General features: G+C 32.8%; 1 protein-coding gene across 1 annotated transcript; it reads left to right on the forward strand.

The window, feature by feature from the left end:
* The first annotated feature begins 1,666 nt into the window (after window positions 1-1,666).
* On the forward strand, window positions 1,667-3,454 carry LOC149426915 (uncharacterized). Its single transcript, XM_089639120.1, has 2 exons — window positions 1,667-1,930; window positions 2,384-3,454. Exons 1-2 carry the CDS (start codon window positions 1,823-1,825, stop codon window positions 2,753-2,755), a joined length of 480 nt encoding a protein of 159 aa, XP_089495246.1. The 5' UTR covers window positions 1,667-1,822; the 3' UTR covers window positions 2,756-3,454.
* The last annotated feature ends 23,543 nt before the right edge of the window (window positions 3,455-26,997 follow it).

Below are 26,997 nucleotides of genomic sequence, written 5' to 3' on the forward strand. Positions count from 1 at the left end.
TTTTGTAAAGGAAAATGAACATTAGAATTTCGAAAAAAATCGTTATTTTTTTTTTACTTCTACCGTATGAAGAATCACCTCCCGAAGTTAGCACACATTACCCCCGGACACCCTGTATAATTCCTTAGAAGAGGTAATTTTATGTCTAGCTACGAATTAATTTCGACCAGGCAAACATAATGACAACTTCAGTATAAATGCAGCTAAATTTAAAATGCATACCATAAAAATTTAATGTAAACACTTAAATAATAATCAATGTTTCAGTGGATATTTTTGTCATATCGAAGAGAACATAAAATTAGCTGACGGTAAATAAAATAAATCCATGATAAAGCACAATATAAACACAATACATAAATAATAATGGTTGACTTATTTATATAGGGCCGTTTAGTGGGAAAAACGCCTCAACGGCGTTTTAAAATTATCAATATGCCTAAGTATTTAAATATCTGACAATACAATTTCAAGTGAAAATGTCTAAAAATCCCAAAATAATAATCCCATAAACATTCCATTATATTTCATATTATTTGCACCATGGAATCTATAATAATAATAATATTTGGATAATTTATATAGCACCGTTTTCGTGAAAAATCACCTGAAGGGCGCTGTACAAATATATTTATTAAATAATAAATACTAAAACTACTGACTTAAAACTAGTGACCTATATCTAAGACTTATATCTAGATGGGAAATAAACACTGAGATGTGAGAGATGCCATCAAATACCTACCTTCTGGTTTATCATAACGTGCCTTGTTCTCGTTTATAGCGGGCTAAACAACGGCCATTTTTGTTGTTTTAAATCGTACACAAATTAATTTAAAAATATAGATTTTAATTTGTTATTAATTCACTCTATAATATATGATGGTAGGTACTTAACATGAAAACTGATAACACTGAGTTTTTTTTTATTTCTCGCTAATTAACTTATTTGAATTGCTTTGTTTTACTTTTAAAAAATACCAACCAACCAGCGTTGTAAGTAATAGGCGTTGGTATATTATTACGTTTTTTGGAATATTTCGGACTTTCTGAAATACCCACACTAATTTTTAATTATTGATTTAAAATTATTAAAAAATATAATTTTCATTTTTACTATATTATTTAATTAATACCTTTCCTATTTAATATTAATATGGAAATATATGAACCGCTTACTGCGGTTTAAAACCAATGAATCCGCCTGGATTTCGCCGATTATCTAACTATCGCCATTATGACACAAATCAAGGGCTGTAGGTTGTAGGTACTGAATAAAACATTGAAATTTTCTCAAGATGTTAAAAAACAACCCTCTAAACATAACATGGAATTTCTCTCTTAATCATAAAGAAGTAAATCTGATAATTAGTACGATTATAAATCATAAATTAGTTCCTCTATTCTACTATCCTACACGTACGAAAATCACATTAGGTATTACTCCTATAATATATCAAAGTGTAATCAGTAGTTGCGCCAGCCAAGTGCTTTCAGAGAGTTGGTCGCGCGCTGAGCGGAGGCTCGCGCCGCGCTATAGCTCGCTCTCTGCGCTGTGCCTGGTAGCTACTAGCTGGTGAACTGCGCGCGAGTAGCTGCGCACGCTCCGGGCGCGCGCGGGAAACGAGCCACGCTTGCGCCGTCCGCCGCCGAGAGAGACCGGAGACCCGGCAGCACGGGTATATAGGCGGACGCGCGGCCGGAGCTTTTCACTTTTCGTTCAGCCGCCCGACGCGTACCAGTCGTGCGCCACGGACTCTTTTCTTTCTCGTTTGACGTTTGTTACGAACTTTTTTGTTGATCTTTTTTGCATCTCGGCAAAATGTGCTTGGGAAAGGAAAATGTTCTACCTACTTCTGCTGTGTGTGGTGCTATTTCCATGGACGGAGTTCAGCAGAACTCACCCACGACAGTGTCTAATCAATATCAGGTACGTTTTTATTATATTTTAACTACATTACATGAGCTTTTATTTATTTTTTCATAACTTTAATTTATGTTTTTGACTATACATTCTGCTATTTAAATTCAATAGTAGAATGTAACTTTTCCAAAGAGTTTTTAGATTTACATGGTGTAACTGTCAAATCTTTGCATTTTTATGTAAACATCACTTATTTGATATTTGTAATAAGCATTTACTTTGTGGCTCGTCATAATTTATATCTTTTATTGTATCACTTATTTGTTTTAGTACATACATTATTTAAAAAAACGTTCAGTTCTCTTACGTGTTCCTACATAACATAATAAAATATAATATGCAGTGAATACTTAATAAACTACATCATTTTATCATTTGAAATCACTTTACCCCTCTTACTGTGAACAGTTGGTATTTAAAAACCATGTTGCTAATTTCTCGTTTTTGTTATTATTTCAGCTGTCAAAGCCAAGACTGTCCAGAAAGATTGTATCTGGCGTCAAAATCAACCTCAACAAATACTGGACAAAATTTGGTGAAATAATGAACCAGAGGGTCAATTCCAGAACTAGTCTGCTCGATAGACTTACCTGGGAGAGGACCCGTGTAGCAACCAAGCGAAAGGAGAACGATAATGTCAACAAACCTGGAGATAACAACGAACCTACAGATGACACTTCCCAGATAGCCAGCCCAATGAAGAAAAGATCAAGGTTTCAGTTCATTGAATCAGAGAGTCTGTCAGAAATTGACGAAAACCTGGTCAATGAGATCCGTGAAATTTGTAGCATTAGTGCCAACAATACCTACTCGTCCTGTAAGTGCATCTAATTATTTTAAGTTGGTGTGTAACTTTTAAACATAGCTTTATGGTCAATCAGCTTTAACATTTCTTTAGTAGATAGTAATGTTTAGTTATTATTAGGGTAGTATTATTTTTATTTAATGTTTAAATCGCCTTATTTGTCTTACTTCCGTTTAGATTGTGCATCCAGTGTCTTCCGTTAGTTTTAGGGTATTATCTAATTTCAGTTTAATTAGTTGTAATGTATATAAAACATCTGGGACGTAAAATCAATAATCCACGTCTTCCAATAAATAAAAAGATGACTAGATTAAAAGAATGATGAAAATCATTCTATTCCTAGTATCTTTAAAACAACATAGAAGATTTTGTGGGTAAATCAATGTTATATTTTTATTAGTGTTTTTTTTAAAAGTTTTATTTAGGGGATTAGACAAACTAAAACAAATACATACGTTGATAATAGTATATTTTAATTAAACGTTTTGATATTATATATATTTAAATATATATCCATGATTGCAATATGTCTGGTAAAACTATAATAATACAACGCTGTACATTACACATTTGGTAGAAGCTTTAAATATATCGCACTTTAAAATTAAGTTTGCACAAATATATATTCAAGCAATGCATAGATATTATTATATTTTAGAATTTAATATATCTCTGTCTTCCAACTAATTTGCACTTCTTGTTAAATTTTCTTAACTCGTTTACCTACCTACCTAAACTTTTTTTGTTAAGGGTAAAATTTAAATTATTCATAAACTGCTCGTTCACAGATGACACTAAATTAATTTATTTAGGAAAGATCGCTTTTTGCAAGTTATGCTTCAAAATATTAAAATGATTGATTTGTTTGTTATAAATAAATAAATACTTTGGCCCGTATATAAACTCAATTCTTTCAAGAAAGACATACAAACATAATATTGGTTTAAATCACCGATACAATATTATTTGTAAGCTTTTCATGAAAGAAATGAGTTTTTATACGGACAAACTCACATGTCATTTTTACAGGCGCAACAAACGATTCATCTTAATATTTTGAAGCACAACTTGAAAAAAGTGTTTTGTTTTATAAAATAATTAAATAAGCGCCATCTATAAACGAGCAGATTATGTATCGTTTTATGTTGACCCTTAAAGCAATTGCACAAATAGATTTTCTATTCCGTTACACTATTCTGATTATAGAAATCTGTTACATTACAGAGAAAACCTGCTTAATGTTTTGATTAAAGAGTTTATGATTGTAAAAATGGATCTGTGATACTGTTGAAAAGCAAATATACTTTTATCATATTAGTGTTGTGTTATGTATTGTACAATGTAATACAAACACTCGGAGAGATCAGAATTATTCGTTGCTATGATTTGACCGAGTTATTGTATTATTGTATTAAGTACATGTATAAATGATTTTCTTTAAGTTTCTGTGATATTCATAGCTTTAATACTTTTAATGTTTTATTTAGAATGAAAGTGCAGTGTTCGAAGGCCGAAAGTGCCAATTTATTTTTAAGGTTTCATTACCTGGGAAGCTCATTTCACAGTTGTGTTTATTTTAGTGAATAATTTAACTTGATTAGTACAAGAGCGTATATCTTATGTTCAATTAAATATGTAGTTTTAAAAATATGCCAGCTTTAATAGAGTTAAGATTTTAAATATTAATTTGATAATTGTATTTTTTTACTTAGTTATAAATGATAAGAATGCTTAATTTGAGAAACACTTCTTTTAATGAATCTGAATTTTTTATAATTAGTATAGACCTGTACCTACACATATTGTTGTAAATGTGTTATTACTTCGGTAATTATTCTCTAACAATTATTAATGTAAAGTTTTTTCTTTGTGTTTCGATCTCAAGCGTAATTATTAAGTTTTATTTTTTTTAATAACATGAATGTACAAAATTGCTTTTTTTAATAAAATTATGTGTGTGAATTACATCCGACTTTTATTTGGTTATTTTTTTATATAGAAATGAATATAATTTAATTACTAAGCGTTGAAAGTAGATAACTACAAATTTACACGACCAGCTAATGCACTTCAACATTATTGTTTGGCATTGCTGTTAAATTAATTTTTACTCGAGACAGAAGAAAAATTATAAAACACTGGGTTTGTCTTATAGATTTACCCCAGTTTAAAGCACCAACAAAAATCATTGTTTTATTACACTGTACTGTTAACATAATATTTTTAAAATCTCTCTTTTGATAACTTACGAGTAAGTAACTAACTAACTAATCATCACGCAGTTTCCCCTCAGGGGTAGGCAGAGGACGGACTTCCAAACAACTCGGTCTTGGCACACTCTCCTTGCCTCATTCACATTCATACATCGTCTTACACGTACTCTTATATTATTCTGACTCTTGAAAAGGCCCGACTCAAGTATCTGATTCACTTCACCGTGTAATGACTTTTGCTACCATTTACATTTGAGTCATATATTCTCCTTACACTCATTTCTTCGTTCATTCGCTCTACATGCCCAAATCATCTAAGCGTCCATTTCTTAATCTTACTCATTACGCTTACATCAGCCTTGCACTCTTTGCGGATCTCCACATTTATACATAGTTTTACCACACATACGCCTCAGGAATGTCATCTCTACAGCATTCAGCCTACTTTCATCCTTTCTTTGCCAGTTCCATGCCTCAATTTCATACATCAGGGTAGGTACCAGCACTCCACTGTGGACTGCTAGCTTCGCTTCTTTCGACAATTATTTGTTAGCGCCAACTGCGTTCAATCCTCTGTTAATGGAGTTACCTGCATTTACCCTTCTTTCAATATCTCTGTCAGCCTTCCCTTGATAACTGCGATAATTATCCAGCTTTCCTGAATACATACATTTTGAAGTAAAATATACTGTGAAAGGCGGTTCGCGTAAATAAGAGAATAAAAATGCTTGGCACATGCCCTTGTTGTGGTGGTCGATAATGTATAAAGTACAATAATTATTTAAAAGAATACATCAAATTTGAAATATTGAAGATTTTTAAAGTGTTTTTTAAAAGACATATAAAAAGTATACAAAATAAGAGTATATAATATAAAAAAATATAAAAAGTATATAATGTAGAAAAAATATTAGAAGTATAGAATTAAAAGATATTAAGTATAGTAATATTTAAAAAGTAAAAGAATTATATCATTGTAAAAAAATAAAGACGCATATAATTTTAAAAATATAAGAAGTATAGAATGTATAAAAAAAAATATCAAAGTAAGTACAACGAAGTAAGGAAATAAAAAAAAAACTTATGATATTTTATATGTGCGAGTGCTTACGTGAAGTACATAGTAATTTGAAAGAAAGTTATGAATAAGCTATAAAAAAATATATAGAATATAAAACACAATAAAGAGCGTGCAATGAGAATATATCTTAAAGTGATTTTTCACTGAAGTGATTATTTTAGGATATGTTTAAAGTAATAAGTTTCAGTGAAGATATGTTGGTATTTATTGAAATATTGTTTTAACGGTTTGCATTAAAGTAACACTACAAGTATAATCTATGATAATTTGCTACATAATTTAATTTTTCTTCTAGGTGTAACCTTGACCTGTTGAGGGGTATTTATAATTGATTACATTTTATTGATGCTCGCTGCTTGCTACGCCAACTTGGACGGTGTTTGAGTTTATTTAGGAAACATACTGTTAGACGATTGAAGTAATTTTACATTAAAGTTGAATAAAAAATAAACAAGTCAAGTTCCATTTACAATTTTTTTTAAAAAAATAGTGGTAGGTAACTAAAAATAGTGGTAGGTATCTAAAAATATTGGTAGGTACCTAAAAATATTGGTAGATACCTGAAAATAGTGGTAGGTATCTAAAAATAGTGGTAGGTACCTAACAATAGTGGTAGGTATCTAAAAATAGTGGTAGGTATCTAAAAATACTAGTAGGTAACTAAAAATAGTGGTAGGTAACTAAAAATAGTGGTAGGTATCTAAAAATAGTGGTAGGTATCTAATAATAGTGGTAGGTATCTAAAAATAGTGGTAGTTATCTAAAAATAGTAGTAGGTAACTAAACATAGTGGTAGGTATCTAAAAATAGTAGTAGGTAACTAAAAATAGTGATAGGTAACTAAAAATAGTGGTAGGTATCTAAAAATAGTGGTAGGTATCTAAAAATAGTGGTAGGTATCTAAAAATAGTGGTAGGTATCTAAAAATAGTAGTAGGTAACTAAAAATAGGGATAGGTATCTAAAAATAGTAGTAGGTAACTAAAAATAGTGGTAGGACACTAAAAATAGTTGTAGGTATCTAAAAATATTGGTAGGTACCTAAAAATAGTGGTAGGTATCTAAAAATAGTGGTAGGTATCTAAAAATAGTAGTAGGTAACTAAAAATAGTGGTAGGTATCAAAAAATATTGGTAGGTACCTAAAAATATTGGTAGATACCTGAAAATAGTGGTAGGTATCTAAAAATAGTGGTAGGTACCTAAAAATAGTGGTAGGTACCTAAAAATAACGTTTTATCCTCATTAATACCAACCTGTAAGTGATTAAATAAAATATTTGAGACAACCAGATTTTTTTTTCTTATTTTAAGTAAGTACCCGCTGATAAATAATTTTCCGTTATAATCATATACGGTAAAGAGCAGGTTCAAAATAATAATGAATAGCACGATTAAACAACATGTGTTTTTAATAATCACATTGCGTCACGACATCGTGCGCATCGTAATTAGTTAGTGATACATATTGCTTATTTGCTATCAACGTTTAATAAAATGTATTCGATAGTTAGAGACAATGGTGTGCTTAATTAAGCCAATTAATCCCTTTCCACCTATTGTAAAGAACTACTGTTTACGCAGGCATTGCTTAAGATTTTTACGGTTTTGTGTTGGTTGACTTTTTGTTACATATAATTCCGAAAGTATTACACCTTTCATCATCAGGGTCGAAGAATATCGAGATGAGAGAATTGGTAAACTAACCAGCATGCAATGAAGTACCCTTGTGTTGATTTAAAAAATGTCCTTACTTTAATTGGTTTAGGGGTGTTAGTTTTAAGAAAAATAACTCTAATTTGTCGTAGGTTAAAAATACCTTCAGGGTCTCGTAAAAGGTTACTTAATTAATGTTTTTGGATTTCGTCAGGCCTTTCCAATTTATTGTGTTTAGAAAGAACGACAAGTTAATAATAATCCATAATTTTTTTTGTTCGATTGGTAGTTTAAAGACTTAGTTAAATCACAAAAATGTGTGTGTTCATGAGTACCACCAAGAGTTTTAGCTCGATCGGATGTCAGAAAGTGGGTTAATTTTCACTTCCGAAATTCCATTTCATTCATTTATTCATTCAACCAAGAAAACAAAATCAAAATTCAAATCGATCGATTTAAAAATAGACGTTCATAATGTACCTACAGATTTTCTGAATTTAAAAAAGCGCTTCTATGTAGTTCAGGTGAATATTATTCGCATGAATATCAAAAGGTATTCAGAAATTAGTGGTTGTTCCTGAAAGTAGGTGATTTTGCATAATTACCTAAAGTTCTAGTTGTTTTTTAACACCAAACATGCCGAGATAATTGAATTGAAAGGTTTTTTTGGATTTTTGAATTATGCATATTATATTAATGAGCTGTTTATTAGATGTTAAATTGTAAAAAAAAACGGTAAAGAAAAATGAGTTAAGTCGTTTTTCCGTCCAGTCGTCCTGTTAGCTTTGGAAGTCAAACATCACATTACATTTATACCGATTTTAGAACAAAAAATATTTTAGGTTGAAATTTTGAATTTAAATATGTTTTGTTCCAAAATTGGTGTTGCTGAAACCAAACTATTTAACAAAAAAGTTCAGACAGAAAAGTTCAAACAAGTTCAATTTGAAAAAATAAAGACTCTATAATACATAGGTACCTACTCGTACCTACATACATACATCGCATTCACCGACACAGTGAACTTTTTTTAAAGTTGACAAGGAACGCAATGAATATTGCTAATTTATTACGAATCTCTTCAAATTTTCGGTAATTCGGTTAAAAAGGGATTCAATTCCTAATACATCGGAAAACGTGTACATGCAAGTGAATTTGTCTTTATAATTATAATGGCAAAATGCGAAAATATTAGGATTTTCATTTGCTAAGTTCGAAAAATTCGACATTCTTGATGTTGTTTAGTCCAAAAATTGTTTTTTCGAAAATTCGATTTTTTGTAGGATGATTTTCAGCAAATTTCAGTTTGGCTGAAATTTCCTGAAAATCTTTATACAAAAAATCGGCTTTTTGGTACAAAAACATCTATAATGCAATTTTTTGTAATATTAGTACATCCAAAAGTCACAAACCGCTACTGGTTCTGACATCGTGATAATACATTGGTATTTTACCAAAAAAAAATATCAATCAATTCATTCGTTAAATGCCTGAATTAGAAGATATTCTAAATAAATTAAGCAATGCTCATTTTTGAAGAAGGCATATTTAAATATTTATTTACCGGTATAAAGCTAGGTTCTTATTAAAATATCTATGCTTTCACCGTAATAAATTTCTTCCAAAATATAAAATATGTAAATACTTAACTTCTTGTCGGAATGAGATTGAGATAACCATAGCAGAACATTGCCTGCAAGAATGCATTCCGCGTAGCCGCCCACAATATCCCAAATCCTTATAATACGAAGAAGAAATATATTATTAAAAGATGTAACATTTATATTGCTTGGTATTGAACACATTTTTTTCGAGGTTCTTTCCTAACGACCCTTGCCTTACCTTAAAATGTACCTAGCAGAGTGAATACAGGGTGACGGAGATCAACCTAATTTTATTTAATATGCTTCAAGGTTAGTAAAGTACCGTAATATCTTTAAAAACTGGTTTTCTTAGCTTATAATGCAAATTAAAAGACATAAGTAGGTACTGGGCTTATGTAATTACGGCATTTGAATATATTATAACAATTAAAAAATCTATACAAATATATTGAGTTCTAACTTTTATATGAATATAAAAGTAAAATATCTGTCGATGAAAAACACATTTTGGAATGAAAAATTATTATTTAAAATCGTTGCCGGCGTGGGGAGGCAATCGCGCCAAAATGAAAGTTTCCGCCGAGGTGATTTGAAACTTTAATAATTAAGCTAAAAAGAAAGAGTGTCGGCATCTTAATCTAATTTTTAAGAAGAAGGATGAAATTTGTGCAAATACCGTTTTTTACACGTCACGAACTGTCGTGAACCCACGACTATCATTTTTCCGGATTCGACACGTGTCCGTAAACGGATATATCGAAAATCATAATATTATCTCACAGACTAAATATCCAATCCGAGAATTTTTACTCTTGGTAAACCTTCCGGAAGCAATAAAAAATTATCGAGTAAAGTTTAAATATTTTGTGTACGAATTGTTGTCAAGGAAGTATCACGATCGATCTGTGACGCCCTGTACAAAGTAGGCACCAATCAACTCTGTATTTATAGCTGTCTTTCTGTTCTGATTTTTTCTGCTTGAATCAGCTTCATACAAAATGGCACAGGTCTTGAAAAGAAAGAAAAAAACAATTATCAATTTGGGGAAAATCCAAATTTTCGGTTAGAATGGTAAGGTCTGAAAAGAACTGGGGTAGGTACTCACCCGCGGAGAGAAACATTAAATAATTCTTAAGCTAGATATAACAAATAATCTTCACACTGTGACTCCTGGTTTTGTTTGCCCACAGTGAGAAGTTTAACTGTGTTAAACTATTTGAAAAGATGAATGGCTTTAAATTGAACACATAATAAAATTGGCGAGTGGGCACATACCCTTGTGTTCCGTACCTGACGATCACAATTGATACCCTCACAAAATCAAGAAACCCAGCTCTCCACCTCTAGAAATAAGATTATTTACCCAAATCTGTAAGACGTCCCGTGATGAGATGGTGAAATACCATTTGTGTATTTGGCCACATTGTGTTTTTAAGTAAAATGTTTACACAGGAACGGCTTTATTATTGTTTAAAAGCAAACATATCCAACTAATACATCTTTGTTGTGCATTCATCTCTCACTCTCCAGGAGTCTTCTGAAATACTAGGTACACTAACTCTCAACATGCAGGTACTAACTGAAAACCATCCAATTATGTTTTGAAATTCAATACTTATGTGTAGGCACATACATAAGTTTATGAGAAATCAAATCACAAATTATAGCACGAAGATTTCAATAGTAAAAATAGAACAGAAAAACTTCTCGTAAAATGTCTTAACATCCTAAGGATCAAAGCGCATACCAGATTCTAAGTTCGGTGAGCTTGCGCTTGGAGTGTCAGGACGTAAAGCCTGGAATGGACTGCCACATGTTTTACAAATGATTAAAGAATGATCATAAAGTGAAAACCTTTCTTTTTCACAGTCGGCGACATTGTGTACAACTAAATGTGTAAAAATATAAGGTTATTTCGTATATATATATATATATATTTTTTTTTTTTTATAAATTTAATTTAGATTAAATTTGATAATATTAATTTTAAGTTCTGCAAGTGTTTTAGTTTTTTATTATTGTGACAGCTGTTTCGGCTTACAAGGCCATTTTCAAACTGTCAGTTTGAAAATGGCCTTGTAAGCCAAATCAAATTTCAAATCAAATTTAATCTAAATTTAATTTATAAAAAAAAAAAAAAAATGGAGTTCTACGAATTAAACACAAAAACAATAAATTATTTCGTATACTTTTGCCACTAATCTTCTGATAAATGATCAAGAGTAATGGATGGTGAAATAGCATGTAAAACCAGGTAATGTCCGGTGTTTTTATGCACTGCCTTCTGCGTGCTAATTGATATCTTCTTCAATTTTAAACTTTTTAAATTTTAGAATAAAAGGTGTTTATCTGAAGGAACATTTCAGATAAGAATGTTTTCTGTATCTGTTTGTGTATAATGAAATAAGATAGAGCCTAACTAATGATGGTTGAGATGATTTTTCACAAAAACAGGCGCTATGAAAATTATCCAATTATTAATTATCATCCTATGAAAACCAAAAAAGTAGGTACCAAAAGAGGTTATTAAGCTTACATTACAATATTATATCATATAATATAACAGAAAAATCCTTTCAAAAAATTAATCCTTAAAAAACTATTTTTTTTATGGTACGTCTATTTTCAATAAAATTGTATTTTAAAACTAAAAAAAATAGTTTGACTGAGGATTGAACCTCTTGTTGATTTTGATTGAGGTACACACGTACTTACACAGTTACCTACTACCTACATACGTACTTACACAGTTACCTACTACCTACATACGTACTTACACAGTTACCTACTACCTACATACGAACTTACACAGTTACCTACTACCTACATACGTACTTACAGTTACCTACTACCTACATACGTACTTACACAACTTTTGTTTTTTTAGTTAAAAGTGGTACTCACAAAAAGTATTGCAGGTTTTAATATGTTTTCTTATCTTTTAGTTTATTTAGGTCACTTGATTAATTGTAAAGCGTCCTTGAAGTGATTTACCTACAAAAGACGCCATAGAAAGCACCATTTTTTGTTGTCATATTTAGTACCGGAGCTTTACTGGTTAGGCTTGGATGAGAGTATCATATAACCTTTTGCAAAAAGTGCACTTCCTCCCATTAATGCGTAAGATGACAAAACCGTTACTGTTCCAATTGTCACGCTTCGGAGAAGTAAAATAAATAGTTTATTGGTATTCAAAAAATGTTGTGAAATTATTATAAATATACGGAATTAATTGGAATTTTGCTGGAAATATGTGACGAAATATGAGAGTTTTGTAATAATTTCGTAGAATTTTAAGACATTTCATGTTATTTAAAAAATCACCTATTAAAACTTCTGTAGTTTTGAAACTGAGTTTAAATAATAAATTAATGAAGTGAGACATATATATATATCATAGCTTTACTACCGGACTCCTGCTTAAAAACGCTTATAATCAATCATGTAAGCGAATTATAGTTTATTTTACAAAACAACTAAACAATTGGTTTATTTTAAATTATAATGTCACCTCACAGATTATCTGAATCTGCTTCATATAAAATATTAGAAATAAGTTTTCCAAAAAGCAAATGTATTACATACAATATTTTTTATTTTTTTTATTTATATTGATGGATTATAATTATAATCGATTTTTCTATTTCCAACTCACTGAAAAATTCCGGTGGGTGGTATGTATATAAATCACTCGAGTGGTAGCTACCCAAAGTTAGCTAGGTGATTATTATAAGTTAACATGATTTATGAATTTATTGAACTTTTTTTATAAAACCTAAAAATATGGTGTTTATAGGTTTTATAAAATATTTCTTTTATAAAACCTATAAACGGTGAAATCTAGGTAGATTCATTGGCTTTAAGTCGAAGTTAGCACTTCATAAATTTACGTATTAAAATTTGGCGAGTGATATTAATGACCGAATCGAAAACCGAGCAACTGCTAATCTCCATTGCTCGAGAGAATGGTTAATCACAGTAATACATATTTTATTTGAGGTCAACAGGAGATTTTCGAAAAGAAATAAGACATAATTTGACATAAGAAATAATTTGCTCAATTCTCCCCGCCCCACTGCTACGGGGAGAATCATACTTATAATTGCGTGTACGCATAATATAAATAAGCGTAATAATAGAATGATCTCAATCTAATAAGAAAAAGCATTCTAGTGACTAGTGTGGTGATTTTTAGGTATTATTTTACCAATATTACTAATATTAATAATAAGTATTATATTTTAATATATTTTTTCTGAAAAAATAAGAAAATACACAGATTTAGGAAATGAGATTAAAAGGATTTGACTATAAAAATATTACCATTTGTTATTTCGGCTACTGACATTATACCTAGCTCTTTCATTCAAAATTTAGGCGCATTAGATCTGTCAAAGAACTTATATATAAAAATGCAAAAATCAGTAATTTTAAATACATGTAGGATTATGAAAGATTTTTTAAATATTTATATTGAGGGATCAGTACGATTTATGGGTCCAATTAGAAGTTCTACCGAGCTGAACCCTCTGATATGAAAATATCTGGAGTCTGTGAATTATTTTCCCATTTGATCTCTGGTAATTTGACGTGTTGTTCTTGTATTGTTTTGTAAGTATTATGCTTATATAATGCACTTGCATAATGTGGATTGACTAGATGATCATTTGTGGAAAAGTGTGTGGAAGGGTTTAGTTTTTCCTGTGAGGAAGATTTAACCCGGACATAAAGTTGGAAAAAAATTATATATTAGTAATATTACCATTCCTTGAACTATTTATTTTTATTTTTTTTATTTATGCCAATGAAGAATTTTTAGTAAAAAAATATAATCTTAACTCCTCAGGCCTCTGACATATTCTATTAGAAGGTCGGTTTCCTCTTTGCAATAAAAAAAACAATAAAACACAAAAGCCACGAGCCGTCACTGATTACCATATGATATTTATTTACAAAATATGCAAGATCTAAAATTATAACAGTATGCAAAATAAAAATATTTTTTTCCCTGAAAAAGAATAATTTTCATAGAAACAGAAGCTCGTGTTTGTGGGAGGAGTAAGTATATACAAAAAGAAAATAATTCTTAACAATAATTCAACATTCAAATTAACATAATTCAATATTTATTTATAAAACACGCAACACGCACAAACACATAAATCATTATAAATGCCGATTTACATTCTCTTTTAATATTTTTCTTTTAGTGTGATAATTATATTCTAATTTTTAATCTTTATTTTTAGTTTAAATTTATCTTTATTTTAATGTTGTTTTTCTTTTTTTTAAATGTATAATTTCTTATATTATAAAATGGGGGCCTCAGCACGGGTAAACAACCCAGTGAGGCCAACATTACTGAATTAAAATATGAAATATTGTAAAATAATGTATCAACAATAAATATTTAAATTAACTACAAAAATAATTCAGGATATACAATTTTAGAAAATTAGTATTACAACAATAACCTAAGTTTAAAAAAAAAAATTATATGCTATATAGTATATATGAAGTAAACATAATAATATTAACTATTAGATCAATACCAATATTGTGTTTCAACACATCTATCTTCCTGTAGGACTTAATACGAAATATGTGGGTATTTAAAATAAGGGATTCCAGTTAATTTAAAATATATATTTATGTATTATGACCTTCTAACAATAATTTTAAAACCACAGTAGGTAGTAGCCGGCCAGCCCGTGAAAATATCAGAATCCGCAGACCAATCACAGGGCGTTTAAGTGTCTCACGTATTTTTTCATAATTTTTAAATGACGATTTATTATTTTCACATTAATAACAATCTGTAATTATGTAAGTATAATAAAACTTACATATTCAGAATCAGCGTTTATCGATTTACACGAATATATGTTTTGAAGGTGATTATATATGTTTCAATCATATTCCTTATTGACAACAACTGGTAAGTGAGAAACGGTAGCAAGAAGAAATCAACGTTTCTATAAAACGAATAGGTCACAATCGATCTTGCAAAAAGGTAGTAAACTACAATTTGTGCGGACGTATTATTTAAAGTCAGTGCTCATGTTAAACATCTTGTTGAAAATGATCTCGCAATATCTTAATTGGTCATCGTGCGCAGTGGGTACGTATGTACATATTACACACATCATCAACGTCACCTTGATTGTGTACACTGTACGCCGTCAGTATGGAGTGTGGAGCGTGTAAGCGCGCGCGAGGGTGAGTTGGTGTGTGTGTAGAGAGAGGCAGCACGCAGCACGGTGTGTGTAAGTGTGGAGTATGGAGTATGGTGTGTGCCGTGGGAGCGCGTCCGGCGCACGGGTTCCCACGCTCCCGGCCAGGCAGCGTGCAGCACCTGCCGACACACGCCGCTCACACACTCCCTGCTTGCTGCACCCCTCTCTGCCCTCCACCCCACACTGCTCTCTGCGTGCCCATACCCAAGCAACAACTAGCAACACACGCCCGGGAAGGGGTCAAATCATTATCCCGCTTAATTGCTTCCCTCGGTGCAGGTAACCCACCTAGCCTTTACCCGAGGGGAAACATTCCAAAGCCTAAACCAATTAGATAGACAAAACACGCTAATCAGAAATAAAATTATCATAAATCTGTGATCTTACAATCTTGATGAGGAAAACCATAAATTTATTCAAAATACTGAAACCTGTGTATTTAATCGAGATGTGCATTTATTATACAACTAGGTAGTCACAACAGATCGTATCGAAATATCAGCTTAAGTTATCGGTAGGTAAGTACCTACTATAATTTATTAATTAGCAAACTTTATACCCATTTAAAATCTTAATTGACTGAGAATAGCGAGGCCTTGTTTTTACTTTAAGAACTTAATTTGCCACATTATACAATAGAACCACAAACGAAAAGGGGTTCGTAAGTAGGAGATTTGATACTCTTTTTTTTCTGCGCTTATAAAAAGATAAAAAATGCTCGATTGTTTCAAAGGTCAACTTTTTTATTCTACTCGTAGTATTAGATTCATCTAAAATATTTCTAAACAATCATATTTTCATACCTTAACCCATGATTTTGCATTACTTTGTAGTGCTTCGTATCTAATGTCACACCCTTCTTTCTTCGAAAAAAAATTAGCATCCTTGCGAATTCATCGTTAATCGCCCAGAAATGCAGAAGTCCACATCAATAAGCAATGTATTTTTTTCCAATGAGGAAAGTACGACAACGGTAAAGCCATTGACGTAAATCTCGAATGCGCTTCGATTGCACGCATTCGCGTCAAAACAAACAATAAAAAATCCACAGCGACAGTGTAATTCGGTAAGTTAATACTTAAAGGACAGTAGTTGATATGTTTTATTGATAAGAATTAACTGCAATGAAACAAGATGACCTTTATAAAGTAGGTGTCTGTACTTTTGACATTGAGTCAAGCGTTTGCGGATTCAATTCCCGCGCTGCACAAAAAACGTTTTCATGGATTTTGTAATGGCGCTGCCTGCTTTTTTTTGATTGTGGTAATGGTTGGAATGTTTGCATAACCTTACAAAAATACCATCGCAGCTGTGGATAATGCAGGATAAAATACATTATTTTGAACGCAGTTTTGTCAATTGAATCTCACGTACGTACCAACATTACTATATTGCCAGAATTACACAAGGACGGAATTACAGATGGACGATAATAAACACTGAGAGAATTACACCTACTGGAATTACACACGTCAAAAAACCTAACCTCACTTAACCTGAACTAATTTTGCTTTTTTTTTCAAAAACGATATTTATTTTGCACAAACTTAAGACGAGACAATACCCTAAAATAATGCCAGAATATTAAGGAAGTAAGCGAAGCAGCCGCGCACAAAAATATGCGACGCGCGGCCGACAGACCTGCGGTTGAAATTGCCCTATCAAATCTCTAAAATAAAAAGGCAATCTAAACTTAAATCTCAAATGTTTCTAAAGGGATTATAATAATATTTAGATGATTTGAAAAATTACCTCAAGGGCAGATCCCTCAAAAATTACTAATTCATCGTCTTGAAAAATAAAATCTGGTGCTTACCGGTAATTTTATAATTGAAAAACGTTTTATAAAATTCTCAAACCGTTTTACATATAATATTTGAATGGTAAGGTCCTGTTTTCATTAATATCAAATATAAATAACATACATATTGTATATTAAATGTATTATTCTGAAGACTAAATCTGTTCTTTCCTTTATCATATTTTGTTCTACAAAATTTGTATATAATATGCATTGCAACCAAAAGTTACCAATGTTATTTTATAACCATTTATATTTCCGACTTTATGAAACCTTCCACACACTTTTCTACAAATAATCATTTAGTCAATCCACATCATGCAAGTGCATTATATAAGCATAATAAATACAAATCAATTCAAGAACAACACGTCAACTCACCAAAGATCAAATGGGAAAATAATTCACCGACTCTAGATATTTTCATATCAGAGCAATAACTGTTTTAACTTTTTATATCCTTTCTCTTCTTTTCTTTTTTTTTACATGTTTAGTTGTACAAAATATGCATATCAATTTGTATGAGGGGGGCGTACAAAACCTCCCTACAATCATTAATTACCATCCAAAAATTCTTTTAAAATCAACAAAGAATATTTCATTAAAAAATCCAAACATTTTATTCGGTTAGCGATAGATTCAAAACAAAGGGTTTGGATTTAGATAATGATTTATTATAACGTAAATAAATCCCTTTGAAATTACATCTTACCAATCATTATACTTACATATAGCGGAAAGACATATCCCCTAAAAATTTATTATTTACTTTCATAAGAAAATTTTCTGATGTATTTGTTATCTGTATTTGTGTTTTATTTTATTTGCAATAATTTACCGTTCCATTATTCTCTACATGTCTAATTATTTCATTTATGTCGCGTAACAATATTATTACGTTATGCACTTAAATTAAAATAATGACACAACTCCCCATCTCAAATACGAAAATAGATTTTTCAACTGAGATAGGTAGTACTGTCAATATATACACTGGTTCCATGATAACTCAACACAGTGACTATTCAACACACATTTAAAAAGTGATATAAAGCCATTAAAAACGACGAAAAAAAATTAAACCTAACCTAACCTAACCTACTTAACCCAGTTAATAAAGTTTTTGTTTCATCACTTTAAATATAACTTTTTAAATACGTGATGAATTATCATTTTGATGATTTATCCGGTCACCATATATACTATACAGGGTGTATCGGCACTAACCCGACAAACTTTAACCAGCTATTCCTTAGCATATTTGGAGTAAAAAATCTTATGTGCACTTTGCTGTCCGGTAACGTTTTTTTTTAATAAAAAAATTATTATTCATATTTTCACCACATGTCACCACTGTTTTATCCTTTGAAAACCCATCTGGCAAATATTTTATTCGAATTCCGTTGAATAATGCACGTGTGTACCTATATTGGCGCACTTTTACTATCAAAACTAAATGGCACGGCACCATTCGTCTCATTTTAAACTATTATTATTTAGTGTGTGCGAAAGAGCGAAGACGCTTTTTGACATACTTGCTTATAACAGCTGTTGAACACGAAATGCAATGCCAATGACAGTGATGTAGTGTGGAAATTTTAATTTTTTTTGTTTTTAATTGAAAAAAAAAATGCTACCGGACAGCAAAGTGCCCATAACATTTTTTACTCCAAATGTGCTAAGGAATAGCTGGTTAAAGTTTGTCGGGTTAGTGCCGATACACCCTGTATATACGATAATCGGATAATATAGTAGTGACCGGATAAATCATCAAAATGAAAAAGCATGGAACCATAATCAGATCCATATAAAAAAAATTATCATGAATAAATCAAAATAATACGGCTGTTCAGTTTTTGACGGTCTCCGTGGTCAATAGGTAAAGATCTCGGGCTCAAATCCCGGCGTGCGCAAGTAAATTTTACTTAATGAATTTGTGTTATTTTATAATTCATTCATTAAAATTGATACACAGTATACTTGCGGCACCTTCCAAAGTGATAAATACTCTCAGCATCGCCCTGGTTTAAGACCACCACTCAGAATTGAAAAGTTGTTTGAAATGGCTTTATCTGTGTTTGGTGGCCATATTTGTTTAGTCCGGTACTCCCCCACCTTCCTCTTTCTTTTCTCATCCTCGTCCCCACTACCTTCTGCATCACGAAATAACCCCAGTGGGAATGCCATAGTCTCACTGTCTCCAGACGATCGAGAACAGTTGGAAATCTTGTGCGGTAATCACCTCAAAAAAGAGGTCTTGATTATCCAAAATCCATATAATGATATGCTATATTAATTAGCACCACAGAGTTTAAAAATCATTATTTTAAGTTTGTCATGCGTTTACACAAACAATTAAACATGTTCGGAATTACCATAAGAGACATCTGAACAAAATAATAAAAAACATAAACGCATTAAAAATTAACGACGCACTCAAACAACAAAAAGCTGTTTGGAAACTGGACTCGTGGGATACAAATTAATGTTGGTTTACCTGTTGGTAGCTTTGTGGGAGGGGTAACTTTACTTTTGTTTTATTTTTTATACAAACGGGAGGGGTAAAGGTTTGCTCTTGGGTAATCACATACATTTATACACACGCACACTGCACATCCTGAGAGAAATTCGTCCCCTTGTTGTGGAGAAGTAGAACTTAAATTAATATTATGTAGATATTAGATAGTATTGTTTTTTGATTTCAGGTAATGGTCATGGAATGTTTTTTTTGGACTTTGGTTCAATACAATAACATAAGTGATGAGATGCTAGTGTTCTTCAATGTTAGAAGAGGGTAATAAAAACAAAAGGAGGGGTTTTGAGACTGATCAGTCTCGTCACGTCTGTGGAATTGGTGCGATTTTGGGAGACCCGAAAAATTATTTTAACTGATTAAAATTAACAGTAAAAACAAAAATAAATACTGTTATTTAAGTTAAAAGGTCATTATTGATTTATAAAAGGACATGAGTTCCTTATTACGTCCAAATCAATTTATGGATTAATGTGAACATGTACCACGCAAGAGATCATTGTATTAAGAAAGTGAAATTTTAATATTTTCATTCATTTTGATTTAAAAGAAATCTGAAACTGCACTTTTCGAAAGAGTTCCAACTGGCTACAACGTCAATATGACATAGAAAACGCCAATGTTTGGTAAGACGGCTGCCATGAACATCGCCGGGCGTGACGTCACGGATAAATTCACGTATAAAAATTTGCGTTTTGGCGACAAATCGTAAATCACACGTTTTAAGTGTTATAGAAAATTTATTCGTTATTATCAAAATGAAAAATCGTGACTTTTTATTAATTTTTTCGAGAATTAAAAAAAAAAAAAACAGTGAAAATACACTACATAGATGTGTTGTGAGGCTGAACATAGTGTGACGGGGAGGGAGATGAGGAAGAGGAAGATGGGGTTGTGGGTGCCTAGACATGCAGATTTAGTAACCAAACATTTTTTTTTCTGAATTGTGGTCTCTCACCGGGCGATACTAACATTAGGTATATACCACACACTGAGAACAGTTGTTGTTTTGTCTTATATATATTTATATAGAGATTTATTTAAATAACTATGTAACCATTGCGTCATTTCCAGTAGGGGTAGGCATAGAGGATAGATCGCCACACAACTCTATCTTGTCACCAATCCTTGTTTCATTCACTTTCATACATAGTCTAATATACATATTTCATTATGTCTTAAAAAATCTTGACTCCTGAGAAGTGCAAATTAAAATTAATTTAAATAAATCGTTCTGCTCAAGATAAAAAACAAAACAATAGTAGCTACTCATGGGTAAACGAATCACAGTGGTATTGAATTGTACGACAGTTTAGCAAACATTATTTACTTATACCTACACGAATCATCGACCAAATGATTTCGATGATAATACTTAAAATAAATAATTACATGTCAAAGGAAATAAATTGTCTTGCTGGGTTGTCCCTGACGTCATTTACGTCAACGAAGTGCGTTAGAAAATAGGTAACCTGGAAATTACGAGGAAAAGTATAGCAGGTAAATACTGGGCCATGAAACTTTATCGATATTCCAGCAGACATAATATAATGACTTATAAATTCTAAAATAAATATAAAAAATGTTGTAAGAAATAAAACGTAATTTATTTTTTTTTAAAATTAAACAGTAACTTTGTAAACATCACTTATGGGTAAATACTTAATGCCGACCGGGTTTCGCTACAACCGTAGCCTCATCAGGGCAGTATAATAGCCCTGATGAGGCTACGGTTGTAGCGAAACCCGGTCGGCATTAAGTATTTACCCATAAGTGATGTTTACAAAGTTACTGTTTAATTTTAAATTATAATGTCACATCACAAAGTAACCGCTTCATATGAAGAAATAATTTATTTTTGTTCGTATGTAATTGCAATCATGATGTCATCTAACTTGTAAGAGTGGTAGATACTCTCCGATCGCCCTGGTGATAGACACTATTAAAAATCTAACTTGCAAGAGTGGTAAATACGCTCCGATCGCCCTGGTGATAGACACCATTCAAAATCTAACTTGCAAGAGTGGTAAATACTCTCCGATCGCCCTGGTGATAGACACCATTCAAAATCTAACTTGCAAGAGTGGTAAATACGCTCCGATCGCCCTGGTGATAGACACCATTCAAAATCTAACTGCCAAGAGTGGTAAATACTCTCCGATCGCCCTGGTGATAGACACCATTCAAAATCGAAACGTTTCTTCGATTGGCTTTAGTCGTGCTTGGTCACCAGATCTGAATAGCCAGGTTCTTCAAACATCCTCTTCCTCGTTTCCTTCCCTTCCCCCCTTCAGACTCACAACAGACGGATAAAAATTGAGTGTTGCTAATTTATTGAGAATCTTTTTAAATCATCAGTAATCCGGTTAAAAACGGGATTGCAGACCTTTAACGAATGAATTGATTGGTTTCCGGATAAACTTTTATTAAATTACGAATATAATATCACGATGTGGGAACTGGGAAAACGTGTTCCGACATCGTGATAATATATTTGTACGTGCAAATACACATAAAACCGTTTTTAACCGGATTACCAATAATTTTAAGATTCTTAATAAGATATCAATACTCATTTTTCTTCTTACAGGCATATCATAGTCCCATTGGCTCCAGGCAAAGTTGTATTCACTTTGATTGAAAAATAGATATAAAGTCGCGCTTATTTACTAGGGCAGTTATGTACCATGTAACATTATAATAATATATGTATGTGGAGGGAATGTGAGAAAATATAGATAAAAGTTTAAGTTCAAACTTTTATCATATTTTAAACTTTTATCCATTTTTTCAGGTAGAATTTTTTAGGTAGATTTTCAGATCTTTCATGCTGGATTAGGATTCTGAAAATCTTCATTGAAAAAGATTGTGGAACACGCGCAAATAGGTTGCGTGGTACATTTAATTAAAGGGAACAACAAAAATTAAGATACTGCTTCTAAATTATTTTTCTTTGGTAACGTCACGATATTATAACGAATACGTCCGAACACACTGACCCCAGATTCCTACCCACCCCTCATAACCGTTTCCTTCCCAGAACTTCTTTTGAAAGATACCCTCCACACAGCAACTCCAAATATGACACAGGCCTAGAAGGAAATTATTTTCCTCAGGGCCTCCTGCGTAAAAGCTAATGTAAAAAAAAATCCAACACAAGTTAGGAATTACACAAATTAAAACATTTTATTTGTCTAAATTTTCACACACACGCACATTGCAACACCTTCGTAACCTTCACTGGCTCAAGTGTCCTGACAGAATCCAGTACAAATTGTGCTGGATGGTGTTTAAATCCATCAATGAAATGGCCCCACCCAACATCTCTGAACTATGCGTCCCGGAAAACACTGGTCTGAGGCAGTCAACTCTTAGATCAGCAACATCACCAGCTGTGGGCAGATTAATAGAACCTAAGCGCAATCCAAATACTAAGTTTGGTGATCGCGCTTTCGGAGTATCTGGGCCGAAGGCTTGGAATAAATTCCCCCCGGAACTAAGATCCATAACAATTCCAACAGAATTCAGGTCTAAACTAAAAACTTACCTTTTTAAGCTGTCATACCCTTAAATTAAATATACCATTCCTAAGAGAAAGTCCAGTTATATTCAATTTTCCAATTATGTCCTCATTCCTGTATCTAAGTTTTGCTAATAAACAATTAGATAATGTTAATTAAGTGTTAATCTCAGGTGACCTACCAGGTAAGTATTGTAATGTATATTATCTCTATAAATAGTTAGTAATAACATAGATCACTGTAAAAATGTATTATAAGTTTGTACAGCGCCCTTGAGGTGATTGTGCACAAAAGCGGCGCTATACAAGTCATCCAATTATTATTATTATTAGTTAACTGTAAGCGCTTCTAAAGACAGATTGATGTGGTAAAACGTTGAGATGTGAAACAAAATCAGTTACAATAGAGCTCTTAGCGGCAGGACAATACTCGCAAGATCACAGAGTATCTACACACCCGTTTTACTGTGAATAACTGTTTCCGTGCCCGTCAAAATAAAATCATCGACTTTTTGTAACGATTTCAATATATACACTGCTGTGACTGATCGGGGGCCAATGTCAGGTAAATGTCCAAAAAGTCGTTTAATCGTTAAATTATTAAGGACAGTGGTGCCGAAGTGGTTAAATGAGAACACAGACTCGTCAACTCGTCACCAACTGCGGGTATCAATAATGATTACTTACGAAAAACGGTGGAATAATGCGTTTCTCTCTGTTTCGGCACACCCGTTACATTTTTTTTACTACTTGTTCTTGCTTTTCCATATCCCCGTGTTGATATTTGTAGTATTTATCGTTTACTTGAAATTATATGTAAGTTTTTACTTTTTGGTCCTTTGGTCCCGTACAATGCCGACCACTTTAATCAACAATGTTTTGCTGGTCAACAGTTTTTCGGTGAGTTGGGTAGAACACCCGAATCAAAGTATTTAGGTATATATAGACTTGGACAAGCAGCAAGTTGATAGATCTTTCAATTATTTCATATAGATGCAAAATTTGGCGAGAAACAAATGATTAAAGTTAGGTACAGTGCATAAAGTGCACTCGATAGGAATACAATGCGTAATTTGAGCAGATATTCTGCAGTGTTCGGAAAATTATTCATGCGTATCAATTTAGATTTATTTAGATGAAATCGTTGTGGACGGCGCATAAGTAGCATACGTCGTATAAGTCGTATTCACGAAAAAGTCGTATTTATAGATAATTTTAAAAAAATCTATTTGGGAGGCGGGTATGGGTACCGCCGCCACCGAAACTATTTATTGTATAACCAACACCTCTGTTATAGGTCACCCCAAATTGTTCGCTACGTTTGGTGTCTTAGCAGGGGTGACTGGGTTCATCAGGTGAGGTATGTCCAGGTCTTGACGACGGATGCGCCTACTCGCTTGGGGAGACCCTTTGACCTCTCCAGCTGGGCTCTCTCGACCCATCGTCTTGCACCGCAGCGGGAGGGATGGATCCATACATCCATCACTCCTAGACACACTGACCCCTAGATTTCTGTCCACCCCTCACACATTTTACTTTCCTAGAGCTTCCCCTCCTTCCTTTCCTTAAAAAGACCCTCCCCACGGCATCTCCAAAGATGACATAGGCCCTGAGGGGAACTATTTTCTTCAAGGCGTAATCGTAAACGTAATCGTAATCGTAATCGTAAACGGCGTCCCATCACCGTACGAGGTAGTCAAAAGGACCAGGAGGAAGTGAAATACTTCCATCTTTACCCCTTGCATCCAGAGACTACAGTAGATGACTTAACATCGCACCTCAAAACAATAAGTAAATCTGTCAGTATCTCCTCATTTAAGATAACAAAAATCAAAACGAGGGGAGAATATGCGTCATTTAAAATCGGTGTACCCGGGTCAGCGGTGGCAGAATTACTGCAATCTAAGCATTGGCCTAAGCATTCGTTCTTAAAAGAATGGGTCAATAAGGTAATTACACCACGGCTACCAAATTTTAAACCTAGTTGACAGTACAATAGTTTTCATTTCTTTTACCAAAACGTTAGGGGACTGAAAACTAAATGTTCTCTATTTTATTCTAACGTTTTGGTAAACAATTACGATGTAATAGGGCTCACTGAGACTTGGCTGAACTCCAGTGTGTGCAACCAGGAGTTATTCGATGACAGCTTTCAAGTGTACAGAAAAGACAGAGATAGTGGTAGTGGCCACAGACAAGGCGGAGGCTGCCTTTTGGCTGTCAAAACTAAGTTTAAGGCCGAACACATGCCTGATCTGGAAGCTGACATCGAAGACTTGTGGATAAAAATTACAATCGATTTGTTTGTTACTTTTATATGTGTAATATATTTTCCACCGGCATCAACTCTGGAAACATATCAACTATTCTTCGACAAGTTTCACGAAAACGTGGATCTTCTCGGAGGAAGGAATATTATTGTTTTGGGAGATTTCAACATCCATTCAGCGCGTAGCGGCAAGGATGTTGAAAATGACCTCAATTTTTTATGCGAAGTGTTTGGGCTCACCCAGAATAATGGTATTCCCAATTCTGAGTTGAGGATGTTGGATCTCGTTTTGTGTAACATTGAATTAAATGTCATACATAGCGATTCTCCCCTCGTATATGAGGACAAATATCACCCCGCATTAGAGTTCCGGTATTCTTGTAAAAAGCCTCCGAAGACTACCAAATTACCTAAAACTACAGACGGCACTTTGCGGGGATGGATTTTTGGTAGGGGTGATTTTGTCAAACTTTATCAGATGATGAGCCAATTGGATTGGCATGAACTTTCTAAATTCGATACCGTTAATGAGACGCTACACCATTTTTATTCATGTATATATAATGTATTTGACGCTTGCTTCCCTAGGAAACCTCCCAACAGAGGTGGACGTAGATATCCGAAGTGGTTCACTAGAGATACCATCGGGAGCATTGAGAAAAAACATGCTCACCATAAAAAATGGAAAGCTACTGGTGACCAAAATGAGTATGAAATGTTCAGTAATCTCAGAGCAGTTGTTAGAAGAAATGTTCATATAGCATTCCGAACGTATGTCGACTCAATAGAGAGTGATATCAAGCATGATCCCAAGGCATTTTGGGACTACGTAAAATCACTGCGCAAGGATGGTGGTATAACAGACATCATGATGCATGGTGATCGGGAAGTTAGAGGAGCGGATGTAGCCAATGCATTTGCAACCCATTTCCAATCAGTGTACAGTAATGAGCCTCCATTACTAAATCCCATTTCTGCTTCCAAGTTGAATGTGAAGGGAGCCCAAAACATTGATATAAGTCATATAGACGAATCAGATGTTAAATCTTCAATTAATAACATGAAACATACACATTCACTTGGGCCAGACTTTCTTCCAGTATTTTTTTTAAAAGGATGTGTTGAATTTTTAAAAATGCCACTAAGTTTTATATTCAACCTATCTTTAGATACTGGTATATTTCCTGATTCCTGGAAAGTCTCAAAAATTTGTCCCATTTTCAAAAGTGGATCAAAGACATCTGTCGAAAATTTCAGGCCAGTGGCAATACTTTCCGCCCCGGCTAAGTTATTCGAATCGATAATTCATAAACATGTGCTGTTTCAAGTAGAGCCTTTCTTAATATCGGAACAGCATG

This window comes from Hesperophylax consimilis, chromosome 1, assembly GCF_061612785.1.
Source record: "Hesperophylax consimilis isolate HC1 chromosome 1, BYU_Hcon_1.0, whole genome shotgun sequence".
In the NCBI taxonomy this organism is placed as follows: Eukaryota; Metazoa; Arthropoda; class Insecta; order Trichoptera; family Limnephilidae; genus Hesperophylax; species Hesperophylax consimilis.

Bases quoted from the DNA above. Each gene is read 5' to 3' on its own strand.
- LOC149426915 (XM_089639120.1), top strand. From the start codon at position 1,823: ATGTGCTTGGGAAAGGAAAATGTTCTACCTACTTCTGCTGTGTGTGGT. The intron at 1,931-2,383 runs GTACGTTTTTAT...TTATTATTTCAG, and splicing joins CAGTGTCTAATCAATATCAG to CTGTCAAAGCCAAGACTGTC.